Raw genomic sequence first — 11,747 nt, forward strand, 5'->3', positions numbered from 1 at the left:
AAATAGCATATTTATAAGACAAGATAATTAATTCCAAGTAGTGAAGATTTGATTATACTGTACATGTAATACACAAAATATAACATCGACAACAAAATGTAATGAGGGATCGGTGTAGTTTCCAATCATGACCTTCACACTGTCATTTAGTTCTTCTCCAGAGAAAGAAAATAATTCAATTAATAATTTATTTTTTTGCTCTATGGTTTTTCTGATTTCAAACATTAGCAGCTCTTCCAAGATTTTATTCGTGTACTTGATATTTAGTGACTCCTTTAAGAGAATTCTGTTGTGCCATACCGTGATAACATACAGTAAGGCTAATAGTATTATGCGCTTTATAAATGGATCTTATTATTATTATTATTATTATTATTATCATTATCATTATTATTTTCAAAACACGACGATGATAATAATGATGATCATTGCGATGATGACGTTGCCGGCGACAGCAATCCAATGTCAATGACTAATGATGATAATGATGACAAAAACAAAATAAAAATACAATGAAAATGGAAAAATAAATCAAAATATATCGTCAGAAGCCATTAAATACACGTATGCCGATTCGAAACGGTAAATAAAAACAAAATCACGCTACGCGGTACTTAGTTTACCATATTTTACCTACAGTACCAGTGTTAGTGCTTCATTTACTAGTGACAAAAAATTTATAAAAATGACTTTCCCGTGCCGGGAATTGAACCCGGGCCGCGTGGGTGAAAACCACGAATCCTAACCACTAGACCACACGGGAATTACTTATTGTGTAGTGAAGCGGTTAGGATTTGTGGTGTTACCCATGAGCCCGAATAAGGCCCATTAAAAAAAAAACATAGTTTATCACTCTATCTAGGCTGAAAAAGTGATGATAAAAAGGCTTTTTATTTTATATTTTTCTAATGCCAAATATCACCTTTGGGTTGTTTGCTCATGCACTGATATACAAAGTAAAACATGATTGTGATAATACAAAGAAATATCTACAAATATTTTACTAAAAAAATTTAAAAAACAATAAGTTTTTCTAAAAAAAATTGTTTTTTTCAAAATTATATTTTGTCAATACCATAGAAGACATGCGCGAGGATGATAAACTAATAATTTTTGTTATTGAGCCTAAACGCTTATTTGTTCTTAAATTCATTTGTGTTCAAACGATTTACTGCACAAAAACATAAATTATTAAAAGCTATTGTAATCTATTAATATTTTATTTATTATTACATACTCATATATACAAGCAATAATTACAACTTTAAGTTAATATTACATCAATTTTGTTCTATATAATAGAAATACATTTTAATTAACGATTATAACTACAGTACTCTACAAATTTACAATTAGAAAAACAACTCAAAAACATGTTATAAATTTGCATACTTTAAGAAATACTTAGCAAAAGGAAAAGTGTTTAATTATTTAGTTTGTTCAGGATATTAGAAAATACTTATAAATATTATTTCTCTTCAATTGAGCTGCTTTTAATGGTAAGCCTAGGCTTTTTATTCCTTGTTTCCCTACATACTTTTTTAAAGATTATCAGAGGAGGGTGGAATAAAAATAAAAATACAATTTTGTTTTCTTATTTAGCAAATATTTTTGCCAAAAAATATGCAGATCAAGAAGAAAATAAAAATAAAATTTTATTGGTGAATGTAAAATGGGATGGTTAAATGCTTAAAATTTATATAATTAGAAAGAAATATACATATCTTATCTTTGGAGATTTCAAGGCAGTGGTGGGCGTAATAAAAATAAAGAAAAACCTTCTTTTTTTTTTCTGAAATTTCCATTTTCCATGGCAGCGGGTGCGCTGATTGGCCAAAACTAAAATTTTTATTTTATTCAAAATCATTAATACTTGCGTTCGGCAGGTTCACTAAAAAAAATCTCGCCTAAGCATAGAAATATTATTACTATAACACCTCAATGGTGGTAACATAGGGAATTTGCATTACAGTAATAGTGTATTTGGACAATTGTTGGAATGTTGTTATTGGGGCAGTATTCTGAGCATAAATTTTATTAATGGACGGTATTGTATGGACAGCCAAATATGCCCAAATGAACAGTTGACAGTTAGGACATAATGGTATGAATAATAGGAGATAGATTCCTAGTCCTCATCAACATCAGAGAACACATCAGTCACTGCATGGGATACTTCAGTTAGCTGTCGACTCAAACCTGCGAACACAAACACATTCACCACTGTAATATTACTATTATACTATAATACTCTACTAATATTTTTTTTTTTATCAACAACAAAAACTAAAATAAAAATAACAACAAATAATTACAATAGTAATAATGATAATATAATAGTGATGATATTAAATGTAATTTCAAATTGTTTGTCTATTATAACTTACTGTTTCAGATTATTTATTGCTATTGAATATAAGCCTGACACTGCATTGTATTGGATTTTATTAATAACTACATCAGGGGTGTATCCAGGATTTTTTCTGGGTGGGTTGTGATCATAATTTTTTGGACCTTTTCAATGGGAGACAGGAAAATCGATTACAGTGCCACCAGCTTGAAGCGGATGGCAGGCTCAGTTTCAGAATTGCTGGAATTGAGATATATTACGTCATGGAATTTGCAAGGTCTTTGGACTCATTGATGGTACCTCATCAATGCTTTTTCATTTAAGTTATTGTGAAAAAGCCCTAGAAAAAAATGCCTTTGGAAAAAATGTGGACCTTTGAAAATTGGGGGGGGGGGGGTCGTACGACCTTCTCCACCCCACTCCCCCCTTGCATACACCCAAGACCATTTATCTTGATGTATGGTGTAAGGAATCAAAATAATGATTTACCTCGGTTTGCTGGGGTGCCACTCTTTGAACCCGAGCTTCCAAATATTGACCTGTTGAGAATAAAGTAAACATTTTATAAGTAAAATATTGGATTAATAAAGAACTTTTTAGAGTGAAATTAGAATGTACTTGCTGTTAGATGTGAAAACAAACTTTGTCTTACTCTCTTCTTGATTCTGTTTCTTCGTGTTCTTCATCATGTTCTGAGCCTACAGCCGCAAGTGTGTTAGGATTAAAACCACTTAAATGTTCACCCAATATGCCAACCCTATTAATTACAAAAATCACAAAACACATAATAATAATAATAATAATAATAATAATAATAATAATTAATATAAATACACAGGAAGTCCTACCACGCCTTTCTCTCTGGAATAGAAGGTGCAAATAAAAAATTTCTTTTTTTAAATACATACTTTAGTGTTAAAACGATCAAAGACAAATGACATCAAATTTTGGACACATATTATGTTAAGGTTTGTAGCAACCAAAAGTGATGGTAAAGCAGTTTGCAACTTCCTGTGCTAGGCACTAAAAATATTAATCTACAACCAAAAACTATTATTATTACAGTATTATATAATCGTAAGGTTATTTTTGTAAGACATATTAAAGATTAAAACCCACCTTTTAGAGAGCCTTGTACCGAAAACAATCTTCTCTCCATGATCTTGTATGTTCATATTCCTAATAATAATAAAATGGTAAAAATAATAACATTAATGTTAAATGCATTTGCAATCCATTCTTTTTACATTATACAATTTATATCAATAAAATAACAATCAAAATAGTATAAAAATAATAATAATGATTATATTTTATATTAGTAGTAGTAGATAGTAACAGTAGAGCTTAGTCACTTTTATAGAGCGCAAAATACAAAAAGTCTCTAAGCGCTATGAGGCAAGTGTAAAGATGGAACGGAAACCAAAACCAAAACCACATATTATGTTGAGGTTTGTAGCAACCAAAAGTGATGGTAAAGCAGTTTGCAACTTCCTGTGCTAGGCACTAAAAATATTAATCTACAACCAAAAACTATTATTATTACAGTATTATATAATCGTAAGGTTATTTTTGTAAGACATATTAAAGATTAAAACCCACCTTTTAGAGAGCCTTGTACCGAAAACAATCTTCTCTCCATGATCTTGTATGTTCATATTCCTAATAATAATAAAATGGTAAAAATAATAACATTAATGTTAAATGCATTTGCAATCCATTCTTTTTACATTATACAATTTATATCAATAAAATAACAATCAAAATAGTATAAAAATAATAATAATGATTATATTTTATATTAGTAGTAGTAGATAGTAACAGTAGAGCTTAGTCACTTTATTTTGTTAAGTTTTGGTTGCTGCCAGGGTGGAGGGGGGACGTGTGCCCCTTTCGCCACATCCCTGAATCGGCCACTGAAAGGAGCATTTAACAATTGACTGAAGCAATTGCTATATATTATTATTATTATTATATTACCCAGATGTATTTGGTCTGTGACTCTGAAACAGCCAGCTGGATTCTTCTTTTGGAGTTGGGAGCACTGACACCAACATCGGCGATCTTTGACTAAAAGTTACAAGAGATAACAAAAGTTTAATCACCTTGTTGTTATTTAATATTCAACTATAATGCTTCATGTAATTGAGGACAATAAGAACATGTAACCAAACACAAATTAATATACAATTATATGCTTATATGCAAGTCGAGTGGCTGAGCGGTACAGCAGGGGCACCGCTAGCTACAGCCTTAACATCGGCGCTGGTTACAGCGGCTCCTCGCCCAGGGCTTGCTTGGTAGAACCGAGTCTTCTCTGATAAGGACATAATATGTAGGCCCAGTGCATACATCTGGCTCGTGTGCACTTTAAAGAACCCATTGCATCTTTCGGAAGAATAGGGGGTTCAGCCCACGTCCTTGTGGAATGATACGAACGTGTAGCTACTATAAACGCCTCTTTACGGCTGCTAGGTAGTCACGGACCAGGACCATACGCAATTCAGAACAATGATGCTGCAAGTTATGCATTATTCTCCTACTTTTACCCTTTATACATGCTTATATATTTGTACTTACTTAATAATTGAAGTGATGGCTGGCCGTTTTCTAAAATAAAAAAAAGAAAAATAAATTATTACAGCAATTTTGTGTTATTGGAGATTTCCATGTATACTTGACAAAGTTGCTTACGGTTTAAGTTTTCTGTGCTCAGCTGGGGTTAGTATATCCTTCTTCCATGTTTCATAGTCGATCTCTGTTTGCAATTTTTTATCTTGCTCGGCGAGGTCATCTTCTGGTGGGGCATTCTTGACACGAAGTGCTGGGTTGAAGACATCTGATCTTAGAATTCTGTTAAAATTTTGGCAAAAGAAGATTATTTAAATAGAGCGAAATTTAGAAAGAAATGTTAGAAAATGGCAATCATTCAGAAAATTAGACTACACTATAAAATAACTCATTAATAAATTAACATAAATAATGCATTAGAATTAACTATTTATTATAATTAATCAATCAACCAATTAATCAATAAATTAATAAATAAACCAATTAAAACAATTAATCAATCAACTCTTGTGAAGACAAACATATATTTGTTATTTTTATGAGATTTGAATATGGGAGTATGGCATTAAATGAATCAGTGCGTACTACATCATAAATTCCAATTTAGTGTGAGGCCTGGCAGATATAATCTTACCGACTATACATCTTACCTCCCAACCTCTTTGTGTATGACATCATAGTCTTTCCTTCTAAATGCTATCCACACAACATATACGCAGAACTTATACAAGGATTCATACATCAGTCTATCTCTGTACGTTGACGAAACTCGACTTCTACAAGTGATAAATGATGATGAAATATGATTAACATTAATAGATGTGTGGCCACAGAATTAAAAGACCACCAATAAAGTATCCCATTAATTGGTTAAAGGTTAAAGGTTATTCAATTATATTGCGCAAACTACGATTCTCTATGTGCAGAACAAGTCAGTAGATGTAACTGGAAAATAAAAAAAGAAAAAAAAGAAAATCCAAGCCAGCACCCAAACCGCAGTATGGGGACACGCCCTCGTCGCTGAGCAGGGATCTATCAAAATGTACCCTGTCCAGCACCAGTTGAGTCTCAGCCATCCCAGGACAGAGGTGTCTAATAGTGGTGACTACTGTATAAATTTTGGGCTGACTTGTTAGGACCTATGGCAGCCACAGCTATGGGAGAAACATTGCTCAGAGACACACCACCCACCCCTGTCCGCCCCCCCCCCAATTCTTTCTGAAGAGCACACTGCCTGCTTTAATTATTATGCACATGGCCATCTCGTATAAAGAAGACCAATGGCTTAAACATTTCTTCCAAAATACCTTGCACTATAACTTCACAAGGAGAGCAGATTGACAACAAGTAGTCACAAGAACATAAAATTTTAATCAAGCCCTAGCATAATACTGTACAAATACGAAGTATTTAAGTAAGAAAGAATGTAAAATGGCTTATTGAATTTCTTACCCTCCACAAGCCATGTGATGGTGGTTTTGTAGTCCTAATCCCAAGACAAGAACACAGTAACTTTGTGCCAAGCATTTCTGCGTGGCTTCCATCCTCCCAATAATGCTCGCCATTTCCTTCTTTTCCTTCTGACTCGGTTCCCTATTTTTAAGAAACAAAATGAGTATAGCTATCAATTGAATATATTTTTTCTCATAAAAATCATTCCTAAATAGAGTCTTTAATTGGCTGGCAATCAATTTAAGCTTTTTTTGTAATAAAAAGTCAGTATATCAGCAAAAACTTAAGTGTTTCAATCTGTATCTCATTGTGAATTGATAACTTATTTAATCTATTTAAACAAGCAATTCAGTTTTGATTGAATTTTTCAAGGTTCTATCACACAAGTGGGCAAGTGCAACTTGTCATTAATTTTTTTGTGGCTGGTGAAAATGAATAATAAAACCCTATGAGTGTGGCCTGCCAAACATATCTGACTAGAAAACACTTGTTTTTATGGCCTGACACTGATCATCTGTAAAATGTAATATTAAAACTGAGAATAAAGTATTATAAAAGCAGTGTATGAAGGTTTTTAGAAGCACACTGTAAACATTGAAGTTTTTTATGCTCACCCCTGTTCTACCAGATAAAATGCAGACTAAGTAAAATTAAATTGTGGTACTTACGTTGTCATTGGCTTTGGTTTGTTTTCAAGAGCAATCTTGTCAAAGAATGATGCAAAGTAGTTAAGAAGTCCCAGTAAAAAGCCATCAAACTGTTCAAGACTAAAATAAAAATAACATTACAGACAATAATAAGAATCAAATACATATTATTCTGAACTATTATTGAATGAAAAAAGCCCTGAATAATTCAAAATGATGAATGAACCTTATCAATAAATAGGGTATAAACGCAATAAAGCATGTTCATCAGGTAAAATAAATGGACAGGTATATTTTGATCAAAGTTTAATCAAAATCAATTAATTAGGTCAACCTTACCTTAATAAACTCATTTCAAAAAGCTCAGTTGAAAAATTAACTTCATTCAAACATGCAAGTGTAACATCTAGAGAAACACAAAATATTAGCAATTTTATAATGAATAACAATAATGAGAGATTAAAAAAATATTTAACCAATTACATATATGCCTAAAAAAAACAAAGTCCGTAGAAAGTTATACAAGCCATCACGCTTTTAACTTGAATTTTATGGGATTTTTGATGATCCCATAGAATTATATATGATATATACAATATATATATATATAATTATTATTAGTGTATTGCTAAATATAATTAAACAAGTGATTAAATTAAAGTCAGGCTTCGGAGGAAAAACAATTTTTGATACGATGTACAACTGATCTTTATAAGACACAAAAATCATATTTGACGAAAAACAGTTAATGAGATACAGATTTTTGAATACTTAAAATATGGGGGTAAAAGGTGAAAAAAAGGTGGTTACGCCCATTTTTCCCCAGTTTTTAATTATTTAAAAATCTGTATCTCATTAACCCTTCCAGAGTTTTGTTTTCGCCAAATATGTTTTTTGTGTCTTAAAAAATCAGTTGTACAACAAACCAACCTTTAATTCTTTCAAGCGTGACAGTTGTTTCTTTTGCTCCACCCTTTACGCTTGATTTATTTGTCAGTCCACGATGACCTCTGCCTCCTGCTCCCTGACCTTTTTCAATTTTTACTGGTGTAGCCCTAGTATGCAAACAAAATACACACTTTGCAATAATATTAAAATAATTTTATTGTGAAAGAATTATGAAAATAAGTTAAAATTTATATACAGTAGAACCCCTCCTTTGGACACCACTACTACGGGGACACCTCTATTAAGGGGAAACTTTTTTGGCTATGAAACAAGGGGAAGTATACCTTTTAACACTACAGCCAACTCCTATTTAGGGGACACCCCTACTAAAGGGACACTTTTTTGGGTCCCTAAGGTGTGCAATTAATAGGGGTTCTACTCTATATAATATTGTATTTGAAATTTCTGTTGAGCATTAAATTTTTTCTTCCAGTATTTTCAGCTTCATTTGTTAAGTGCATTGAGGCTTTGGCATAATATGCTATATAAGGCAAACTTATTATTATTATTATTATTATTATTATTATTATTATTATTATTATTATTATTATTATTATTATTATTATTATTATTATTATTATTATTATTATTATATACCTGAGACAACATACAATACTGTAGTTGTGTATAGTTGTCTCAGTATATGCATGGAGGAAAGAAACAACAAGCAATGGAAATCTATTCAAAATCAACATTTGTAAATGATATCCTCACCTGTCTTTTTTCCCTGCATCAGCAAATGTGATATTTTTTGACCTTCGACTTTTTCTGTCCTTTTCATTGATACTATGGCTTATGCTAGGAAACAAAAAAAGAAAACTTAAAGTGTATAAACACATAAAATACTGCTGGTGAAACTGTCACTCTTTTTAACAATATAAATCAATATAAAAAAATTTATTCCTTCCTAGTGGACCAATGCTCTGTCCACACTATACCATTTTATTTGACAAACAAAGATTTTGTTTGCCAAATAAAATTTGATAAACGTAAGTAATGAGTTTTTTATATTGATTTATATTTTTTGGAGTGACAACCATTCACCATTATTTGGGTGTAATATGACATGTTCATGCTCATATTTGGGCACATCACATAAATCTGTCACACAGAATTTGGTTTAAAACAGGTCTATTTTAAAGTGCTTTTTGTAATATATACCTATTTATCATATCCTTGCATCCAGTACAACAAATATCATGCTACGTATGACAAAATGAAATCTTGAAAGTTTGTAAATCAGCAATAAAATTTGTTTTGATCGTTAAATATTTCTAAAAAAAAAATTTTTTTTTCTAAATTATTAAAATAAAATGCACTACCTACACCGGTTTACAATATGCAAATAAATATAGATATAAAAAAAAAAAGTAGGTTCCGCCCGGGTTCGAACCGGGGACCTTCTGCGTGTAAAGCAGACGTGATAACCACTACACCACGAAACCCATATGCTTCCTACTTCTTCTCTAAAGACTATCAATACCGATTTCATACTTTGCTTGAAATTCCAATGTTTGTGTTTCGTCCTTCCAGTACCAATGGCCCTTGACTGGGTTTGGTGCCTAAAGAATAAACATATTTGATTGAGATTAAAAATCATTGAACTAAGGGACTGTTTAGGCGGTACGTTGTGATGGATAGGGCGCAGAACAAAACCGTCGCTATCTCATCTGTCGGGGCTAAAAAAAAATTCAATAAACGTTAGTTACATTAATGACATCTTCCAAAAAGCTGAATTTGTAAACAATGTACCAGAAAAATACGTTACATTTAATAAAATACGTAAACTTACGCTTATAAGCTCCTGTTTTGCCATTCTAAATGACGTGAAAGCGTCGAACAGCTAGCCACAGTTCACAGGTACACAAATTACATTTATCTTAGCAACCTCTTGAGGGCGGTATATTGGTTGACAGCCTTATTTTGATTAGTGCGGTCTGGAACGATCTGAAAATGCTCATTCCCGCTGTCAGCAAGCAGGCCAAACTTTTGATTATGGCCTAGCCTAGCCCCTGAGGATAGATAGGCTTAGTGTAGTTGTTGATTTAAATGACTCAAAAAGCATGTAGTTCTTGGGAATCATTTCTCACAGGTATTGAAAAACATTACCGGGTTTTTTGACAATATTTTAGATTGGTAATCTTGATTTAATTAGCGAAATATTGAGAAGGTCTGTAGCCGGCCCCTAGGCCTACGCTACGCCCCTTTGCCACGGGCACGGCCCGCGTAGATAGGCCTGGCTAGGCCCTAGGCTAAACCAAAAAAATGGTCCTATCCAAAAAGAATCCTTGGTTCTAGCCCAGGATAGGAGGGAAGGGCACGGCCAAACTCAGCTAGGCTGTAGGCTAGAATTTTTTTGTTTTTTGCCGTTTTGACCTGTTCCCGAAAGAAAGAATAATATAGGCTACAATGAATCAGAGTTGATTTGACTCAGGTCTTTTTGGGCCAAGTAACCCATGAGGTTGAAAAGACTGGTCAAGAGGTCCAACCAAGCAACATGGATTAATTTCTATACAGTAAAATCCTATACAAAAGCTCATGTTTCAAGGAAAACTTGTTAATCATATTTAGAACATTTACTTGTTGAACAAGTAATTGAAATGCAGTATGTAAGATATCTTCTTATTTTATAGGAAAAAAGACACGACAAGACTATTTCAATTCAATATAGAAACATTTTAATATAGGCCTCAGCCAATTTGTAGAAAGATCTCTTTTATCTCATAAAAATATAAACAATAAGTGATACGGAAAAGTATTAAATTATTCTTTGACATAGATCTCATTGACAAAAATGTATCGATGATACTGTAGGGAAAAAAATAACCAAATGTTCAAAAGTTGTCAAAATATTTAGCTGTGCTGTACATATTACAAAGGCTGAAAACAATGCAGGACCGCAATGACCTGGGCCGAAAAGACCAAGGCCGAACTGTTCAGGGCCGAACTGTCCAGGGCCGAACCGTCCAGGGCCGAACCGAATTGGCTCTGGGCCAAAACAACCGTAAACCCAAAGGCCCCTATCTTTTAATAAATTATTTTAATTAGTGTTATATTAATTAATATAATAATGTATTCATTTCAGAGAATCTACTTCACACTGGCCTGGTAGATGGGGTTTGTTTGTTATCCAAACGAGGATGCAAGATGTACTCTCAGGGAAAACTAGAAAATGTTGCAGAGGTTGGTATATCCTATTAGTGTACAGTGTTGTATTACCATGGAGGTATCCATGGCATTACTGTATTATTATTGTTGTTGTTATAGAGTACCACAGTCGTGTCGTCACGACGCCAGGTGGCGCTCTCTGTTGTCAACAGACGTTGGCTACCATTCATTACGCCTGAATGACTTCATAGGCTTTCTGGAATAGGTATTTTAAAATCTAATATTATACCATCAAAATGTACTTAAAACACGAAAGCTCACATTATATTAGTTATCGAACACACATTTAATTGTCAATTAAAATTTACAAAGAAGTAAGATAAAACATTTTAATAATTACGTTAGAAATTGGGATCAATGGTGTGTCAGTGAATAAAATCGTGTCCGGTTGGACGCTTTTTGCAACGATAGCAACGGAATAGTATCACATTGTATCGTGATGTTACACTGTGTAGTACTCTATAGTATTAGTAACATAACATAGTGCAGTTATTATTTTATATAATCTTAAAAAAGATGATCACAAATTTACAGATAATAAAATGTCATTTAAAATTACAATCACAGCATTATTTATGCAAATTAAAAAAAAGATATATAAATATATATAT

General features: G+C 32.5%; 1 protein-coding gene and 2 non-coding genes across 4 annotated transcripts; all 3 read right to left on the reverse strand.

The window, feature by feature from the left end:
* Positions 1-691: 691 nt before the first annotated feature.
* Trnae-uuc lies at positions 692-763 on the reverse strand. The gene has a single exon. It is a non-coding gene; the product is annotated as a tRNA-Glu (tRNA).
* Positions 764-1,684: 921 nt separating this feature from the next.
* On the reverse strand, positions 1,685-9,862 carry LOC117125385 (protein phosphatase 1 regulatory subunit 36-like). Of its 2 annotated transcripts, none has more exons than XM_033271884.1 (15): positions 9,761-9,862; positions 9,463-9,530; positions 8,683-8,766; positions 7,951-8,075; positions 7,360-7,426; positions 7,042-7,140; positions 6,374-6,514; positions 5,572-5,697; positions 5,045-5,203; positions 4,931-4,960; positions 4,331-4,420; positions 3,470-3,529; positions 3,003-3,107; positions 2,840-2,889; positions 1,685-2,199 (listed from the first exon to the last, which is right to left on the reverse strand). In XM_033271884.1, the coding sequence occupies exons 1-15, from the start codon at positions 9,782-9,784 to the stop codon at positions 2,129-2,131; spliced, it is 1,299 nt and encodes a 432-aa protein (XP_033127775.1). In that variant the 5' UTR covers positions 9,785-9,862; the 3' UTR covers positions 1,685-2,128. The 2 variants fall into 2 exon arrangements, with proteins under 2 accessions (XP_033127775.1, XP_033127774.1); XM_033271883.1 differs by lacking the exon at positions 3,470-3,529 and adding an exon at positions 3,953-4,012.
* Trnav-uac lies at positions 9,341-9,413 on the reverse strand. Its single transcript has one exon. It is a non-coding gene; the product is annotated as a tRNA-Val (tRNA).
* Positions 9,863-11,747: the final 1,885 nt, after the last annotated feature.

Source organism: Anneissia japonica, unplaced genomic scaffold (assembly GCF_011630105.1).
Source record: "Anneissia japonica isolate Jap-2015-1 unplaced genomic scaffold, ASM1163010v1 scaffold2003_len1103335_cov173, whole genome shotgun sequence".
Lineage (NCBI taxonomy): Eukaryota > Metazoa > Echinodermata > Crinoidea > Comatulida > Comatulidae > Anneissia > Anneissia japonica.

Bases quoted from the DNA above. Each gene is read 5' to 3' on its own strand.
- LOC117125385 (XM_033271884.1), bottom strand. From the start codon at position 9,784: ATGGCAAAACAGGAGCTTATAAGC. The intron at 8,767-9,462 runs GTATGAAATCGG...TTTGTTTCCTAG, and splicing joins ACATTGGAATTTCAAGCAAA to CATAAGCCATAGTATCAATG. The intron at 7,427-7,950 runs GTTGGTTTGTTG...GTGTTTCTCTAG, and splicing joins CACGCTTGAAAGAATTAAAG to ATGTTACACTTGCATGTTTG.